This window comes from Oncorhynchus nerka, linkage group LG22, assembly GCF_034236695.1.
Source record: "Oncorhynchus nerka isolate Pitt River linkage group LG22, Oner_Uvic_2.0, whole genome shotgun sequence".
In the NCBI taxonomy this organism is placed as follows: domain Eukaryota; kingdom Metazoa; phylum Chordata; class Actinopteri; order Salmoniformes; family Salmonidae; genus Oncorhynchus; species Oncorhynchus nerka.
Window position 1 is genome coordinate 92,004,438 of NC_088417.1, and position 20,190 is coordinate 92,024,627.

Here is a 20,190-nt window from a genome sequence, read left to right on the forward strand (position 1 = left end):
CTAAACCTCAGAACTGCCAAATGATGCACCCAAATTAATGGAGAACTTATTTTCTAAGATTGAGCTCCCTACTATCTCCGAAGAACAGAGGTCTCTCCTTAATGCCCCTATTACCGAGGAAGAGATAATGTTCGCAATTAAGAATTTGTCCCCAGGACCAGACGGATTTTGTAGTGAGTTCTATAAAGAGTTCCATGGCCTGATCCTTGAGCCATTGCGTGATATGTTTAACCACTCATTTTCAAATGACCAGCTCCCTCAAACGCTGAGAGAAGCCAATATATCACTTATTCTCAAAAAAGGGAAAATGTCCAGAGTTTTGTTCCTCGTACAGACCAATTTCCCTTCTGAATGTGAATAGAAAATTGCTTTCTAAAATTTTAGCCACAAGATTAGAGGACTCACTGCCACTAATTGTGAAAGGAGACCAAACTGGCTTCATTAAGGGCCGTAAGTTATGCAACAACGTCAGGCGGCTTCTTAATGTAATTCAAGCCTACCAACAAAGTGCTGTGGATGGTCTTGTGCTCTCCCTAGATGCTGAGAAAGCATTTGATCGTGTGGAGTTGTCTTACCTATTATTTGCTCTAAATACATTTGGTCTGGGGGACTTTATAAAATGGGTGAAAGTTTAATATGATGATCCTCAGGCTGCTGTCCTTACTAATGGGCTACGGTCAAATAGCTTCTCTATACACAGAGGTACCAGACAGGGCTGTCCTAACTAATGGGCTACGGTCAAATAGCTTCTCTATACACAGAGGTACCAGACAGGGCTGTCCTAACTAATGGACTACGGTCAAATAGCTTCTCTATACACAGAGGTACCAGACAGGGCTGTCCTTACTAATGGGCTACGGTCAAATAGCTTCTCTATACACAGAGGTACCAGACAGGGCTGTCCTAACTAATGGACTACGGTCAAATAGCTTCTCTATACACAGAGGTACCAGACAGGGCTGTCCTTACTAATGGGCTACGGTCAAATAGCTTCTCTATACACAGAGGTACCAGACAGGGCTGTCCTTACTAATGGGCTACGGTCAAATAGCTTCTCTATACACAGAGGTACCAGACAGGGCTGTCCTTACTAATGGGCTACGGTCAAATAGCTTCTCTATACACAGAGGTACCAGACAGGGCTGTCCTTACTAATGGGCTACGGTCAAATAGCTTCTCTATACACAGAGGTACCAGACAGGGCTGTCCTTACTAATGGGCTACGGTCAAATAGCTTCTCTATACACAGAGGTACCAGACAGGGCTGTCCTTACTAATGGGCTACGGTCAAATAGCTTCTCTATACACAGAGGTACCAGACAGGGCTGTCCTTACTAATGGGCTACGGTCAAATAGCTTCTCTATACACAGAGGTACCAGACAGGGCTGTCCTTACTAATGGGCTACGGTCAAATAGCTTCTCTATACACAGAGGTACCAGACAGGGCTGTCCTTACTAATGGGCTACGGTCAAATAGCTTCTCTATACACAGAGGTACCAGACAGGGCTGTCCTAACTAATGGACTACGGTCAAATAGCTTCTCTATACACAGAGGTACCAGACAGGGCTGTCCTTACTAATGGGCTACGGTCAAATAGCTTCTCTATACACAGAGGTACCAGACAGGGCTGTCCTAACTAATGGACTACGGTCAAATAGCTTCTCTATACACAGAGGTACCAGACAGGGCTGTCCTTACTAATGGGCTACGGTCAAATAGCTTCTCTATACACAGAGGTACCAGACAGGGCTGTCCTAACTAATGGGCTACGGTCAAATAGCTTCTCTATACACAGAGGTACCAGACAGGGCTGTCCTAACTAATGGACTACGGTCAAATAGCTTCTCTATACACAGAGGTACCAGACAGGGCTGTCCTTACTAATGGGCTACGGTCAAATAGCTTCTCTATACACAGAGGTACCAGACAGGGCTGTCCTTACTAATGGGCTACGGTCAAATAGCTTCTCTATACACAGAGGTACCAGACAGGGCTGTCCTTACTAATGGGCTACGGTCAAATAGCTTCTCTATACACAGAGGTACCAGACAGGGCTGTCCTTACTAATGGGCTACGGTCAAATAGCTTCTCTATACACAGAGGTACCAGACAGGGCTGTCCTTACTAATGGGCTACGGTCAAATAGCTTCTCTATACACAGAGGTACCAGACAGGGCTGTCCTTACTAATGGGCTACGGTCAAATAGCTTCTCTATACACAGAGGTACCAGACAGGGCTGTCCTTACTAATGGGCTACGGTCAAATAGCTTCTCTATACACAGAGGTACCAGACAGGGCTGTCCTTACTAATGGGCTACGGTCAAATAGCTTCTCTATACACAGAGGTACCAGACAGGGCTGTCCTTACTAATGGGCTACGGTCAAATAGCTTCTCTATATACAGAGGTACCAGACAGGGCTGTCCTTACTAATGGGCTACGGTCAAATAGCTTCTCTATACACAGAGGTACCAGACAGGGCTGTCCTTACTAATGGGCTACGGTCAAATAGCTTCTCTATACACAGAGGTACCAGACAGGGCTGTCCTTACTAATGGGCTACGGTCAAATAGCTTCTCTATACACAGAGGTACCAGACAGGGCTGTCCTTACTAATGGGCTACGGTCAAATAGCTTCTCTATACACAGAGGTACCAGACAGGGCTGTCCTTACTAATGGACTACGGTCAAATAGCTTCTCTATACACAGAGGTACCAGACAGGGCTGTCCTAACTAATGGACTACGGTCAAATAGCTTCTCTATACACAGAGGTACCAGACAGGGCTGTCCTTACTAATGGGCTACGGTCAAATAGCTTCTCTATACACAGAGGTACCAGACAGGGCTGTCCTTACTAATGGGCTACGGTCAAATAGCTTCTCTATACACAGAGGTACCAGACAGGGCTGTCCTAACTAATGGGCTACGGTCAAATAGCTTCTCTATACACAGAGGTACCAGACAGGGCTGTCCTTACTAATGGGCTACGGTCAAATAGCTTCTCTATACACAGAGGTACCAGACAGGGCTGTCCTTACTAATGGGCTACGGTCAAATAGCTTCTCTATACACAGAGGTACCAGACAGGGCTGTCCTTACTAATGGGCTACGGTCAAATAGCTTCTCTATACACAGAGGTACCAGACAGGGCTGTCCTTACTAATGGGCTACGGTCAAATAGCTTCTCTATACACAGAGGTACCAGACAGGGCTGTCCTTACTAATGGGCTACGGTCAAATAGCTTCTCTATACACAGAGGTACCAGACAGGGCTGTCCTTACTAATGGGCTACGGTCAAATAGCTTCTCTATACACAGAGGTACCAGACAGGGCTGTCCTTACTAATGGGCTACGGTCAAATAGCTTCTCTATATACAGAGGTACCAGACAGGGCTGTCCTTACTAATGGGCTACGGTCAAATAGCTTCTCTATACACAGAGGTACCAGACAGGGCTGTCCTTACTAATGGGCTACGGTCAAATAGCTTCTCTATACACAGAGGTACCAGACAGGGCTGTCCTTACTAATGGGCTACGGTCAAATAGCTTCTCTATACACAGAGGTACCAGACAGGGCTGTCCTTACTAATGGGCTACGGTCAAATAGCTTCTCTATACACAGAGGTACCAGACAGGGCTGTCCTTACTAATGGACTACGGTCAAATAGCTTCTCTATACACAGAGGTACCAGACAGGGCTGTCCTAACTAATGGACTACGGTCAAATAGCTTCTCTATACACAGAGGTACCAGACAGGGCTGTCCTTACTAATGGGCTACGGTCAAATAGCTTCTCTATACACAGAGGTACCAGACAGGGCTGTCCTTACTAATGGGCTACGGTCAAATAGCTTCTCTATACACAGAGGTACCAGACAGGGCTGTCCTAACTAATGGGCTACGGTCAAATAGCTTCTCTATACACAGAGGTACCAGACAGGGCTGTCCTTACTAATGGGCTACGGTCAAATAGCTTCTCTATACACAGAGGTACCAGACAGGGCTGTCCTTACTAATGGGCTACGGTCAAATAGCTTCTCTATACACAGAGGTACCAGACAGGGCTGTCCTTACTAATGGGCTACGGTCAAATAGCTTCTCTATACACAGAGGTACCAGACAGGGCTGTCCTAACTAATGGGCTACGGTCAAATAGCTTCTCTATACACAGAGGTACCAGACAGGGCTGTCCTTACTAATGGGCTACGCTCAAATAGCTTCTCTATACACAGAGGTACCAGACAGGGCTGTCCTTACTAATGGGCTACGGTCAAATAGCTTCTCTATACACAGAGGTACCAGACAGGGCTGTCCTTACTAATGGGCTACGGTCAAATAGCTTCTCTATACACAGAGGTACCAGACAGGGCTGTCCTAACTAATGGGCTACGGTCAAATAGCTTCTCTATACACAGAGGTACCAGACAGGGCTGTCCTTACTAATGGACTACGGTCAAATAGCTTCTCTATACACAGAGGTACCAGACAGGGCTGTCCTAACTAATGGACTACGGTCAAATAGCTTCTCTATACACAGAGGTACCAGACAGGGCTGTCCTTACTAATGGGCTACGGTCAAATAGCTTCTCTATACACAGAGGTACCAGACAGGGCTGTCCTTACTAATGGGCTACGGTCAAATAGCTTCTCTATACACAGAGGTACCAGACAGGGCTGTCCTAACTAATGGGCTACGGTCAAATAGCTTCTCTATACACAGAGGTACCAGACAGGGCTGTCCTTACTAATGGGCTACGGTCAAATAGCTTCTCTATACACAGAGGTACCAGACAGGGCTGTCCTTACTAATGGGCTACGGTCAAATAGCTTCTCTATACACAGAGGTACCAGACAGGGCTGTCCTTACTAATGGGCTACGGTCAAATAGCTTCTCTATACACAGAGGTACCAGACAGGGCTGTCCTAACTAATGGGCTACGGTCAAATAGCTTCTCTATACACAGAGGTACCAGACAGGGCTGTCCTTACTAATGGGCTACGCTCAAATAGCTTCTCTATACACAGAGGTACCAGACAGGGCTGTCCTTACTAATGGGCTACGGTCAAATAGCTTCTCTATACACAGAGGTACCAGACAGGGCTGTCCTTACTAATGGGCTACGGTCAAATAGCTTCTCTATACACAGAGGTACCAGACAGGGCTGTCCTTACTAATGGGCTACGGTCAAATAGCTTCTCTATACACAGAGGTACCAGACAGGGCTGTCCTTACTAATGGGCTACGGTCAAATAGCTTCTCTATACACAGAGGTACCAGACAGGGCTGTCCTTACTAATGGGCTACGGTCAAATAGCTTCTCTATACACAGAGGTACCAGACAGGGCTGTCCTTTGTCCCCTCTCCTATTTGCACTCGTTATGGAACCACTGGCCGAGGCCATCAGGGTAACGCCTGCTATACAGGGGCTGCTCATTGGTGATGTTCGCCATAAAATAAGCTTGTATGCTGATGTCCTGATATTCATATCTAGTCCCGAGACTTCAATTACATCTCTTATTAATATTATTGAATTATTCAGCGAATTCTCAGGCTACAAGATTAACCTAACTAAGTCAGAGGCTATGCCACTTGGTAGCCTACACTCTGTACCTAATACTTCTCCCCCCTTCCCTTTAAAATAGTCTCCCTCAGGTTGTATGTATCTGGGTATATTTGTAACTCCTAAATTCCAGCAAATGTACAAAGCCAATTTTGTTCCCTTGTTTGATACAATAAGACAGGATCTGGAGCGCTGGAACTCTCTCCCGATTTCATGGTTGGGTAGAATATCCCTCTTGAAAATGAACGTTTTACCTAGACTACTTTACCCAACCCAAATGATCCAAGTATTACTCTCAAATAAGGTAATAAAGGATGTAAATGGATGGCTAAGTTCCTTTATATGGAGTAAACGCAAGCCAAGACTTAAAATAGCAATATTGCAGCTGCCAAGTTCTATGGGTGGCTTGGATCTGCCCAATATCAGGTTCTATCAGTGGTGTGCCCACCTATGTTATATTTCTGACTGGATCACAAACGATGACTCCTCTATTTGGTTAGACATTGAGACTTCTCTTTCAAAATGCCCCTTACAGGATCTTTTATTTTTCAGAAGTTTCAAGTCTGTAGAAGATCACTGCAATAATCCCATTACATTTAACACACTCAAAGTATGGAGGTCAGTTCAACGCTTCCTGGGAAGGTCCAAACTAACTTCTGCTCTTACCCCAATTCTTAACAACCCAGATTTCAGTCCAGGATTGCTGGCTTTCACTTTTGGCTTAATAAGGGCATACGCAGACTAAATGACTTATTTGCTGATAAGATTTTATTGTCATTTGAGCAGATGGTCGAGAAATATCGACTCCCAAAGCAGGACTTTTTCCACTTCCTACAAGTAAGACATATTCTGAAGAGCACCACCTTATTTGGTAACCCTGATATGTCTGTCATTGAAAGAACGTTTTTTTTTCCGACAAAGGAAAATGTCTGTAAGTCTGTTTTATGATGCTGTAAGGTCCTTTTCTGCTGTCAACACAGAGGGTGAAAGAATTGTCTGTTACTATTGACAAAGAGAGGTGGGAGGACATTTGGAGATATGCAAAAACAATATCTATATGTAATCGTACTAGAGCAATCCAATTAAGAATAATACACAGATTGCATATATCCCCAAATCACAGACATGTTTTCAGCCCCACTTCCTCTTCTCCTCAGTGTCCTAAATGTAAAACTGATACAGGCACCCTAACACATTGTTTATGGTCATGTACCAAAATACAAAGATAATGGTCTGGTGTTCTGCAAGAAATTGAAAAGATCCTAGGGGTTGATCTAGAATTGGACCCAGTTTCTTTACTGTTGGGTCTCCCTAGTAGGCATGTTACTTCTGTGGGTAAGAGGAGGCTTTACAACATCCTTACATTCGCAGCGAGGAAAAACATCATTTTACAGTGGATTAGTGATAAGGTTCCTTCTATTAAAGATAGGCATAAGATACTATATGAATGGGTGCCTCTGGAATATCTGACATGTACATTGCATTCTAAAACAGATCAGTTCTACAAAGTATGGGAACCTTATCTAAATGACCTAGAACCTGAGGTATCAGCTATTATGCTACAAGGATTCTCTTAGAATGGTGGTGATCTATGTATTTCATAATTACACTGTAATTGTGTGTGGAACCTAACTTCTTGGTTTAAACTGAGCTTTTTTGTTTAATTTCTGTTTGTAAATTTGTTTAAAATGTATGTATTGAGAGACGCAATGATGGGGATGGGGTGAGAGAAGCGCCGAGCAGGAAGAGGAAAATGGTGTACGTATGTATGGGTGTGTATGTAAATTCCAATAAAAATACTGTTACAAAGACACTAACAGCTTACAGACGGTAGGCAATTAAGGTCACAGTTATGAAAACTTAGGACACTAAAGAGGCCTTTCTACTCTGAAAAACACAAAAAGAAAGATGCCCAGGGTCCCTGCTCATCTGTGTGAAGGTGCATTAGGCATAATGCAAGGAGGCATGAGGACTGCAGATGTGGCCAGGGCAATACATTTTAATGTCCGTACTGTGAGACGCCTAAGATAGCACTACAGGGAGACAGGACAGACAGCTGATCGTCCTCGCAGTGGCAGACCACGTGTAACAACACCTGCACAAGATCGGTACATCTGAACATCACACCTTAGGGACAGGTACAGGATGGCAACAACAACTGCCAGAGTTACACCAGGAACGCACAAACCCTCCATCAGTGCTCAGACTGTCCACAATAGGCTGGACTGAGGGCTTGTAGGCCTGTTGTAAGGCAGGTTCTCACTAGACATCACCGGCAACAACGTTGCATAATGGGCACAAACTCACCGTCGCTGGACTAGACAGGACTGTCAAAAAGTGCTCTTCACTGACGAGTCGCGGTTTTGTCTCACCAGGGGTGATGGTCGGATTCGTGTTTATTGTCAAAGAAATTAGCGTTACACCGAGGCCTGTACTCTGGAGCGGGATCTATTTGGAGGTAGAGGGTCTAGGCCGGTATGTCACAGCATCATCGGACTGAGTTTGTTGTCATTGCAGGCAATCTCAACTCTGTGCGTTACAGGGAAGACATCCTCCTCCCTCATGTGGTACCCTTCCTGCAGGCTCATCCTGACATGACCCTCCAGCATGACAATGCCACCAGCCATACTGCTCATTCTGTGGGTGATTTCCTACAAAACAGGAATGTCAGTGTTCTGCCATGGCCAGCGAAGAGCCCGGATCTCAATCCCATTGAGTACATCTGGGACTTGTTGGATCGGAGGATGAGGGCTAGGGCCATTCCCCCCAGAAATGTCTGGGAACTTGCAGGTGCCTTGGTGGATGAGTGGGGTAACATCTCACAGCAAGAACTGGCAAATCTGGTGCAGTCCATGAGGCGGAGATGCACTGCAGTACTTAATGCAGCTGGTGGCCACACCAGATACTGACTGTTACTTTTGATTTTGACCCCCCCTTTGTTCAGGGACACATTATTCCATTTCTGTTAGTCACATGTTTGTGGAACTTGTTCAGTTTATGTCTCAGTTGTTGAATCTTGTTATGTTAATACAAATATTTACACATGTTAAATTTGCTGAAAATAAACGCAGTTGACAGTTTTTTCTGAGTTTATTTTGATTTGTCTAACACCTTTTTGGTTACTACATGATTCCATGTGTTATTTCATAGTTCTGATGTCTTCACTATTATTCTACAATGTAGAAAATATTAAAAATAAAGAATACTCTTGAATGAGTAGGTGCGTCCAAAACTGTTGACTGGTACTGTAGGTCTGCAGAAGGCATATCAAGACCCATTCCACAAATGTTTTGAAGACAAAAATAAATCCAATATACACCAATCCCTTCACTCACCGAGCTTGAGGACCGTGGTAGCAGAGAAGAGGCTCCTGATGAAGGTGACAGTAATGTTATGTTGAGAGAATCCATGGGCACACAGGTCCAACAGGAACACCTGGCCTGGCACTGCTAGCTGGATCAAAGCTACCCTCTGCTGGGGAGACACTGCACCGAACCCTGCCCTCCACTCCATATCCACCCCTACTATACAACCAGGCTGGAGAACAGGGGAGAGGAGGGAAGATATTTTGGGGTTGTGAATAAGGTCTACACCTGTTGTATTCCGTGCATGTGACTAATAAAATTTGATTTGATAAATGCTATTATTTTACACTGTTTACATTTTTCATAGGTGCTTACATGGGATTTAGTCTGCAAGTTTTCTACAAGAGATCCTTTATAAACTAAAATGACGTGCTGTCGGACACTCACTCACTCACTCACACACACACACACACCAGTGAGGAGTCATCTGTGGAACCACCTCTCTGATTGATTGATACCTGTAGCACTGTGTCTCTGCAGCGCTGTAGCCCCTCCACGGTCTCCAGGAAGTGGACATGGTCCCTGGTGATTGGCAGCTGGTAGAACCTATCACGGTGTGCCTGTGACGGGTCCCACGACTCAGCATTGCAGCCTTTAGATACCTCCCTGAAGAAGAGGCAGAGGATTGAATTAATGAATATATGAGAAATATGTGGACAGCGGACAACAGAGACGTAGATTGACTGATAGATTACATTTATTTTCCTTCATTCTCTCTACAGCTCTGTACCTCAGCGAGGGTGGTAGGCTCTCCTGTGTGTCCCACACCCCAAACGGCAGACGATCTTTGGGGAGACCGTAGTGTAGTGACCACTGGGCAGCGTTGACCATCCCACCATACTTAACCATCAACTCAACCAACTGGATTTGCAGCTCTGGGTCGTCTGCCACTGTCGACTGACCATACTCGTCAATGCAGTGAACACTGAACACACACACCAATCAACCAACCAAACAACGACCGAGATACTGAGATTATATCATGCATGCGCCCTGTTGTGTGTGTTTTTAAAAGACTAAACTAAGCAAAAAGAGAAGCTGATTTCACACGTCGTACCTGTACATGGTCCCTCCAGTTCTCCTCTGACATGCCTTTCTGAAAGTCAGAGACGGTGAGAAGTGAGGACATGTGAATGTGGCGGGAAGCAGAGGCCTCACAGAACATAAGGTAACATACTTTAATTGACCTGATTGCAAGTAACTCTGCATAAGAACGCCTGCTAAAGGACTCAAATGTATCACGTTAAAAGGACCCAGGTTTGCTGCTTACCTCTACAAACCTTTTATACATGAGGAAACGCATGGAGTCTGATTTACGCTTGTACACAGAGTTGGGACACAGGCCTGCAAAGTGAAACCATTGAAACCAATGAAAATGTAGAGCAGGCACACTGATGATCGGTGATACACATGGGCACTATCAGAACGAACACACACACCTGGGTCAATGTTGAATTTCTCCATCAGTCGAAACACTTGTTTGCTGAGCATCTTGGGCTGGATTTGATCAGTTTGATGTTTGGAGAGGGACAAGCGGGGAAACTGCCTGCAGTGAAGCACAAGGAAACATAAACCACCCACTAATGCCACACACTCACAGAAAGAGTTGCGCGCGCACACACACACACACACACACACACACACACACACACACACACACACACACACACACACACACACACACACACACAGAGAGAAAGAGTTGCGCGCACACACACACACAGAAAGATGTGCGCGCACACACACACACACACACACAAAATACCTGCGTAGTTGTGCTATGCTGAAGTCAGGATGGCACCAGGAGTCCAGCAGTGTGACCATACGTTCCTCCAGTCTAGGATGGCCCCTTACAAACGACTCGGCCATAGGAAGCTTGTCCTGTAGAATCAGAGGGACACACATCTGCAACACACACGGGGGGGGTCATGGTTTAGTACCAACACACAACTTTGCTTTTAATAACAGGTTCTGATCGCTCACCTCCTCCATATCCACTTCATTCTGAAGCTCCAGTTTCATGCTTAACAACGCAGCCTGAAAAACAATGAAAACATTTATTTAAATTGTGAAAATCCCCGAACATTCATTTTGATTCCCCCCCCAAAAAAGATGTATAGTTTTTATTCATTCACCTAATATAGCTTTGTCTGACTCCATCATGATTAACCCATTTGATTCCGATCCACCCCGTCAAACCACAACAACCAGATGAAGAAGAATAGCAGAACACCAACCCACCTCCCTGTAGCAGTTGACAGCCTGCAGTTTGATGATATGCAGCCTCAGGATGCTCCGGTCCAGATTCCCCAGCTGGTAGATGTCTATGAGAGGATCCATGAAGCTGGGCTGGGCGTCCGTGAGAAGGCTGAGAGCACGACGCTGCAATCCCAATTTAGAGACCTCTGGGACGGCCTGGAGGGTCACCTGGAGGTAGGTGAGATTTACAAATGGCGCTTTGTGATTATTTTCTTTAGCTCAAAGTAGCGACATGTCTTAATTAATAAACCACAAGCATACAGTGCCTTTGGAAAGTATTCAGACCCCTACCCCATTTTTTCCACATTTTGTTTACGTTACAGCCTTATTCTAAAATGGATTCAATTGTTTGTTGTTTTCATCAATCAATACACAATACTCCATAATGACAAAACAGAAACAAGTTTTTTTTTAAATCATATTCAAGTGAAATAAAGTGCTGCCCATTTTATGTGAACTATTTTTGGTTCCTGGCACCCTTTATACTTGTTTACAATAGAGGATCTTCAGTGGAACTGAGCGTGCAGTTTTCCTTTACTGAGACGGACCTTGGGATGTGTGCGTCTCCAGCGCTCAAACTCCATGAGGATGCTGTGGCCCATGGTGGTGGCCTTCCCCTTCTGCCTGCCTGGACAGCCCTCCAGGACACACAGCAGGTCCTCTAGGGGTGTCTGGAATTCTGAAAAGCCCTTGAAGGCTACAGCTCGCAGCTGAGAGGACAGGGGAGGAGATGGATGGAAGGCGTGGGGGGGGTTAGATACACACTCTCCATCTGTGTCAAATCAATCTCTACATATGAACTTTTATGCTAAAATCTCAAATTCACACATAAAGCTATCAGTTGCATAACACTTTGTTTGGCATTAAAGTATTGAATCTTGTTTTAGATAGATTTTGGTACTCACAGTACTGTGTCACACACTTCCCCTTTCTCATTCAACATCTCTCACAATTTGCACAGTTAGTCAATATCTACAAACAATGCATGTCTGTTTGAGAGATTGTAATCTTGAGGCTTGATCTTTTACACAATATTTCAGACGCACAGTCATTCACTCAACATTCTCATAGATATACCCAGTATAGACCTGGCATGCGACATGATGATGCACTGCTCGCTCATTCCTTCCCTCAAGCTTTTTCCTCACACACAGACACATACACTGTGAAGTTGACGACATTCACACTGTAAATGCAGCTTTCTGTCTCACCGGCTCTAGCTCTTTCCTGGTCCAGAAGTCAAAGAGTTGTTCTCTCAGTGCCGTGGGGTCAGCACCTGGAGGTCACACAGTTGATATGGGGTTACACACTGACCCCTACTGACCTCTCACCCCAACCTGTCATTGGCATAGGGGTTACCAGCCTAACCCTTCACCCAACCAGCTTAGTATGTTTCTCACTCTCTTTCACCTCCATTTTTCACTCACACTAGATATGCCTAACCTCCCGAATCCTGAAGCATAACAAACACACTAGCACATGTTCTTTCTGAAGTCAGCCTATTGCTACACTAACCACTCCATCAATGTTTATATCACTACTACTTAAAGTGGAACTGACAGAATTTTAGCAACATGACATCTTATTAAAATCGGTTCATATACACCCCCCAGGAAGAATATTATAATTTTTAAAAACATTTTCTGACAAGCCAGCACTTAGATATGGTCATTTTCACAAATTCTTAGAATGTTTGTGAATTACGTATAGTAAGGCATGTGAAAATTATATAACAATATAGAGTAGGAAAGCGGACGTACATTCAGACAGTAAAGAAAACATCCGTCTCGTCCAGGACCGGAGTCGACGCAAACTGGTGCACCACAGACCAATGAGAGCTACAGTAGGCCTTTATACAAACAAGCCAATTGCCACACAAGCCTGCCATCATTTACTTTGAACTGGACTGTGTGTTTACAGGCAGTAGCAACAGCGAGACTTTAAAATCATTAAAACGTATTTGCCAAAAGCCACAAAATACACCTGAATGAAATTGCACTGAAACGATGTAGAATTGTAGCCTATTAATCCTTCTGCAGCTTGCCTGCCAATGCATACTTATCCCAACCAAACACCAAAGCTAACTGGCTAAAGTTAGCTACCTTGCTCTTTTCAGACACAAATGAGAGAACACCTCACTTTGACCAGTTTACTCGCCCTAGCAGAGCTGGTTAGCTAGGCTGTTTACATGTTATCTTGAGGGTTCGTGACTAACTATGACTTTTTTTGCCTACGTTTACCGACACCGGTCATATTCAGTGGGTGTTGTGCGATCGTAAATTCATCAGCTATTCTGCGCTCTGGCACACAGACGAGAGTGCTCTGAATTGGAGTAGAAAGCCAGAGTGAATTTGCGAATGTAGGAGATATGTTGTTCCAGTTCTTGCCAGATAATCAAATGACATCTGCATCTCTAGTTGTCCAATGACATGACATCCTCCAACCAGCTAGCTGGCTAACGTTAGGCTCCATAGTTTTAGCTTGCTACCTAAATGGATACACTAGCCTATTAGTTAGTTTGACTGTATTGACATTCCCAGCCTTAGTTGCAACCTGTATGCTCTCGTTGGCTGGCCCTCGCTTCATATTCGTCGCCACTGGCTCCAGGTCATCTATATGTCTTTGCTACGTAAAGATGTATTTGCTGCGCTTTCTGCCCACATCAGATATGTCTATGTCCTGGGAAATGTTACAACCTCATGCTAATCACATTAGTCTACATTAGCTTAACCGTCCCATGGGGAAGGACACTGATCCTGTAGAGGTTAAGGGGAGGCAGGTAGCCTAGTGATTAGAGCATTGGGCCAGTAACCAAAAGTTGCCATACCAGGCGGTGAGGCAATGCTCTCGACGGTGCAGCTACAGAACTTTTAGAGGATCTGGGGATCCATGCCAAATATTTTCAGTCTCCTGGAGGGGGAAAAGGCGTTGTCGTGCCCCCTTCAAAACTTTCTTGGTGTGTTTGGACCAAGACAGTTTGTTGATGATGTGGACACCAAGGAACTTGAAACTCTCAACCTGCTCCACAACAGCCCGTCGATGTGAATGCGGTGATCAGGCCTACCACTGTTGTGTCATCAGCAAACTGATGTACGTACGGTCACTGTGGGGACGACTGCAAACGAGTTAAAACGTTGTCAGTTCCCCTTTAAGAATAACTGGATTATCATTAACTCAAAAGGAGTGGGATAGGATAGTATTGACAGCAGTTGTTTAGGGTTACTGACCGGGTTTTGGAGCAGTTCTGCTTTGCTTTTGGTTTGATTTAAAGCCATAACACCCTCTGAGAACAGAGGACAGGGCACATATTTTGGAGGGCTGGGGTTTAAAAAGGCCTTGTAACAAAAGAGGAGGTGTAGACTGGTTATGTTCCTAAGCATTCCCAAAAGCTCTTGCCTCGCTCTCCCCCCTCCTCTCCTTCCCAGGCCTAGTGTTCCTGTTCCCCTCCCCCCACTGCTGTCTGTTTGTCTCGGATTTCCCCAGGAAAGGGCAACGCGGTGGTCACGGTGTACAAAATCCAGCCTTCCTGACGGACAGCCTGGGAAAGCAGACCAAAGGGCTTCTCTCTCTCTTTCTTTCTTTCTCTCCCTACCCACACTTTAACTCTCAGGTCTTCATGGATCAGAGCTGGTTCATGCCTACACAGCAGAGACACTTTCCAGACTCACCAAAGCAAAGCACAACACAATGCATGGCGGAAGAACACAGCACACTTCATAGAAATCGTATACATCTTTCTCCCTCTCCGTATTCTCTCTACTTTAGCAGTTATCCCCCAACCTAATTCCACAGAGAGAAAAAAAGAGGGGGGGCTCAGGAATGTGGAACATGTCGCTTCTCAATTGTCTGGGTGAGCTGCTGAGTGACAGGTAAGCAGGGACTCGGAGCTGTATATGGAGGAGCACTCCACTTGGGAGAGAGTTTGGTGTGTGTGTGTGTGGTTCAACTTGTATACCTTTACACCTGCCGGGACTATCCTTCCTATCATTCCGACAGAGGCAAAACCATACCAGAACATGTGTGTTTGTGTATTTAAGCTTGGTGTCTGGACTGATGCGTGTGTGTAGGCCCCAGACAAGTGTTTGTTTGGCTTAACTACTGACCCAATTGTTGCGTCGCCTGGCTCATTCCTCTCCAGTGGGTTGTGCTGCGTCGTAAGTCTGAGGGGTCTCACGTTCCTAGGGGGGAGGAGGGGAGACAATGTGAGGGAGGGGGAGACAGTATTGGGGGGAGATACATACTGGTAGTTGAGTTCAGCAACAGACGGGAATGCCTGTTCTGGTATACAAACAAACATCAGGGTGAATGGGGACACACCCTGACTGGCATTGCAGGCCTGATTAGCAGCACCTGATTGGTGGGAATTCACAATATAATGCGTAGACACTTCCTGACTGGGAACATTTAATTAGTTATTGACTAAAGTTCAGTTATGCATCCCAAACTCAAACCATAATTTCATCCACATTAGAAATGTAGAGTTCTTTTCTTTCAGTTTCTGATCAAATAATTTTCACATTTATTTTTGTTATATTCATTTAAATGACATAGTTGCTACTAGAGGTGGACCGATTATGATTTTTCAACGCCGATACCGATTATTGGGGGACCAAAAAAGCCGATACCGATTAATCTGCCAATTTTTTAATTTGTTTTATTTGTAATAATGACAATTACAACAATACTGAATTAACACTTATTTTAACTTAATATAAAACATCAATAAAATCAATTTAGCCTCAAATAAATAATGAAACATGTTCAATTTGGTTTAAATAATGCAAAAACAAAGTGTTGGAGAAGAAAGTAATATGTGCCATGTAAAATATGTGCCATGTAAAAAAGCTAACGTTTAAGTTCCTTGCTCAGAACATGAGAACATATGAAGGTTGGTGGTTCCTTTTAACATGAGACTTCAATATTCCAAGGTAAGAGGTTTTAGGTTGTAGTTAATATAGTATTTATAGGACTATTTCTCTCTATACCATTTGTATTTCATATACCGTTGACTATTGGATGTTCTTATAGGCACTATAGTACTGACAGTGTAACAGTATAGCTTCCGTCCCCCTCCTTGCCCCTACCTGGGCTCGAACCAGGAACACATCGACAGCAGCCACACTCGAAGCATCGTTACCCATCGCTCCACAAAAGCCGCGGCCCTTGCAGTGCAAGGGGAATAACTACTCCAAATCTAAAAGCGAGTGACGTTTGAAACAGTATTAGCGCACACCCAGCTAACTAGCTAGACATTTCACATTGGTTACACCAGCCATTAGGCTGATAGGCTTGATGTCATAAACAGCGCTGTGCTTGCGAAGAGCTGCTGGCAAAACGCACGAAAGTGCTAATTGAATGAATGATTACAGGCCTGCTGCTGCTCAGTCAGACTGCTCTATCAAATCAGACTTAATTATAACATAATAACACACAGAAATTTAAAAGAAAGCCTTTGGTCATTAATATGATCAAATCCGGGAACTATCATTTCGAAAACAAAACGTTTATTATTTCAGTGAAATACGGAACCATTCGGTATTTTATCTAACGAGTGGCATCACTAAGTCTAAATATTCTTGTTACATTGCACAACCTTCAATGTATATCATAATTACGTAAAATTCTGGCAAATTAGTTCGCAATGTGCCAGGCAGCCCAAACTGTTGCATATACCCTGACTCTGCGTGCAATGAATGCAAGAGAAATGACACAATTTCACCTGATTAATATTGCCTGCTAAACTGGATTAGTAGTTATAACTAGTGATTATGATTGATTGTTTTTTATACGATAAGTTTAATGCTAGCCAGCAATTTACCTTGGCTTCTACTGCATTCACGTAACAGGCAGGCTACTCGTGGAGTGCAATTGTTAGAGCGTTGGACTAGTTAACTGTGCGGTTGCAAGATTGAATCCCTGAACTGACAAGGTGAAAATCTGTCGTTCTGCCCCCGAACAAGGCAGTTAACCCACAGTTCCTAGGCAGAATAAGAATGTGTTCTTAACTGACTTGCCTAGTTAAATAAAAGGTATAAAAAAAACATTTAAAAAATCATAATAATAATAATCGGAAATCGGCGCCCAAAAAACCAATTTCCGATTGTTATGAAAACTTTAAATCGGCCCTAATTAATCGGCCATTCCGATTAATCGGTCGACCTCTAGTTGCTACCCTATTACCAGAACTTCTCACAAGCTGTATTCATATTAGTGATTGGGGGAAAAATAGTTACATAATCGCAAAATATTTTTTTGCCCTAGATGGCCTTAGCTGCACCAAAACTCCAGTATGTTTCCTTCATAGCTTGTTCTCCATCTTTTTAAATAGGGAGACAATCTGTTTTCAGCACTTATTTCCATGATTGATCAACACTTACGGTGAGCAATATGTTTGGAGCATCAAACCGCAATAAAATCACAGTATCGAATTGCAATACCTATACAATTGCAAAACATTCTATCGTGATTACCTGGCAATTCCCAGCCTTAATTCAAATGGAACTGTATAAAAAAGGGTCTATAAAATACTGACAGGCTCTTAAAAACTAGGGCTTGGAATTAACAGGGACCTCACGATACAATATTATCACAATACTTAGGTTACCGATATGATATGTATTGTGATTCTCTATGTATTGCGATTCAATACTGCGATTCCATGTTCAAACATATTGCTCACCATATGTCTGCTGCAGAGGGACAAGAGAGAGCCATGACAAAATGAGTTTGATCAGTCATGGAAATAAAAGTGATGAAAACAAATTGGCTTCCTATTTTTTTTTAAAGATGGAGGACAAGCAATTAATTAGAAAAATACTGAGTTTTGGTGCATGTACAGCTGACTAGCACAAAAATAATATTGTGATTTTGTTTCAAATAATAACCCGGTGTGTGACTATCGATTTCTTCCTCTATCACTATAAAAATAATAATAACTTGAATTAATTTGAAAAAACCCTTATCTTACATCAGGGGTATTCAATCGGGGGTCCAAGATACAAGGGGTCCATACATTTTGTCATGAATGTTGTCATGAATATCTCTAGCAACAACAGAATAAACTAACTTTATTTCTCAACTCCTAATTTTGAGCAAATTACACCCACTGGAGTCAAATACACTCACTGGAGTATCTGACATAGGGTTTGAAAAAGCACCCACAAACAGGCTACCAGTCAACAGGCTACCAGTCAATAGGCTACCAGTCAACAGTCTACCAGTCAACAGGCTACCAGTCAACAGGCTACCAGTCAACAGGCTACCAATCAACAGGCTACCAGTCAATAGGCTACCAGTCAACAGGCTACCAGTGGCTGCTCAACAGGCTACCAGTCTATAGGCTACCAGTCCGGCAAGTGGTGCTGGCTGCTGGTAAGCTTTCTTGACTTAATACATTTTTGCCAACACATGGCTAACCTTTGTTTACCAGCTAAACAGTTACTATTAGCAAAAATGCGTTAGCCTATTAGCTAGAAAGGTAACTCCTATGTTAGAGTTTACATTTCCTTTTCCAATTATAATGTGGGAGGTCAATTTAAAAAAAAAAAACTATACCAAATCTATTAATTTTCAAATGTTGAGTACTTCTCCTTGCTATTATCATTCACCTGATGATAAGACAAGACATTTGGAGCAACATTTTTTTTGCTAACGTGTGATGAGGGTCCCTGGGACGCCATTTTGCCTGACATGGGGTCCATGGGCAACAGAAGGTTGAAGACCCATGTCCTACATATTTCAGAATTTCACTTGAACAAGTTATGAACCAGAGCTGAAGCGTCCCTGCGCGCGCACACCCTGTGGGAACAGCAGACCACGAAAGGGCATTGCTGCCAGCTGGCTGTGAGACATGCTTTTGAGGCTGAGGATGTTATTTTAGGTCTGACGTCTGGACTGTTTCTCTCCTCGTGGTATGTTATTGGCTCTCACAACTGACTCGTACAGCAGCAGCGGACTCTGATGCAGGGAGCTCTACTGTACTCTCCTGCCACCTATTGGCCACTATCGAACAGTACAGCATGATGGGAAGCCCTCTGTTAGACGGCTCATACTAGATGAGGAAATATACACAACATGTACCAAAAGAGAATATTTCTCTGTTGTAACATCCTGTTATGTTCACTAATTTGACAACTAGCCCACAGTGGTGCGAGATGTGACATATTATGCATGGTGGGTTGTTACTAGTAGCTAGCTAACCCATGTCCAACTAGCTAGCTGGCCCACCCAGCTGGCCACAAATGAGCAAGGCAGCTTGCTAGCATTTTAAAGCATTTATCTCACGTGTGAACGTTACCAACTCTATGTCAATGTGATGTGACATGGGTTGAATGTTAACCGAATTAACCACAATACATGCTATCTTACAATGTTTTGAAGGTGAAAAAATAGACTTACTTTATAACTTGCCTCTAGCTAGCTAGCACTAGCAAGGGAAATTAAATTGAAATGATAGAGGTTTTGCCCGGAAGGATTCAGAACGGACACCACCAAGTTCTCGTTCTCGTCTATGTCTCGCGAGGTTTAGAAAATAACAGAATAGAATATAATGTAATATTTTTATTATTTAACCAGGTAGGCAAGTTCAGAACAAGTTCTCATTTACAATTGCGACCTGGCCAAGATAAAGCAAAGTAGTTCGACACATACAACAACACAGTTACACATGGAGTAAAACAAACATACAGTCAATCATAAGGTAGAAAAATAAGTATATATACAATGTGAGCAAATGAGGTGAGATAAGGGAGGTAAAGGCAAAAAAAGGCCATGGTGGCGAAGTAAATACAATATAGCAAGTAAAACACTGGAATTGTAGATTTGTAGTGGAAGAATGTGCAAAGTAGAAATAGAAATAATGGGGTGCAAAGGAGTAATCTGTGAGCTGCTCTGACAGCTGGTGCTTAAAACTAGTGAGGGAGATAAGTGTTTCCAGTTTCAGAGATGTTTGTAGTTCGTTCCAGTCATTGGCAGCAGAAAACTGGAAGGAGAGGCGGCCA

At 43.7% G+C, this 20,190-nt stretch overlaps 1 protein-coding gene across 2 annotated transcripts in view; it reads right to left on the bottom strand.

The window, feature by feature from the left end:
* exd3 (exonuclease 3'-5' domain containing 3) overlaps positions 1 to 19,676 on the bottom strand; it is an 81,480-nt gene extending 61,804 nt beyond the window's left edge. For both annotated transcript variants that reach the window (XM_029628551.2, XM_065007578.1), the window contains exons 1-13: positions 19,589 to 19,676; positions 15,295 to 15,369; positions 12,403 to 12,467; positions 11,740 to 11,901; positions 11,174 to 11,359; positions 10,916 to 10,969; positions 10,698 to 10,837; positions 10,372 to 10,478; positions 10,203 to 10,276; positions 9,990 to 10,028; positions 9,663 to 9,829; positions 9,391 to 9,538; positions 8,903 to 9,104 (exon numbers count right to left, since the gene is read on the bottom strand). In XM_029628551.2, coding sequence (XP_029484411.1) covers positions 8,903 to 9,104; positions 9,391 to 9,538; positions 9,663 to 9,829; positions 9,990 to 10,028; positions 10,203 to 10,276; positions 10,372 to 10,478; positions 10,698 to 10,837; positions 10,916 to 10,969; positions 11,174 to 11,359; positions 11,740 to 11,901; positions 12,403 to 12,467; positions 15,295 to 15,319 — 1,369 coding nt within the window. In that variant the 5' untranslated portion in view covers positions 15,320 to 15,369; positions 19,589 to 19,676. The remainder of the gene's footprint in view (positions 1 to 8,902; positions 9,105 to 9,390; positions 9,539 to 9,662; positions 9,830 to 9,989; positions 10,029 to 10,202; positions 10,277 to 10,371; positions 10,479 to 10,697; positions 10,838 to 10,915; positions 10,970 to 11,173; positions 11,360 to 11,739; positions 11,902 to 12,402; positions 12,468 to 15,294; positions 15,370 to 19,588) is intronic.
* Between the last annotated feature and the right edge of the window lie 514 nt (positions 19,677 to 20,190).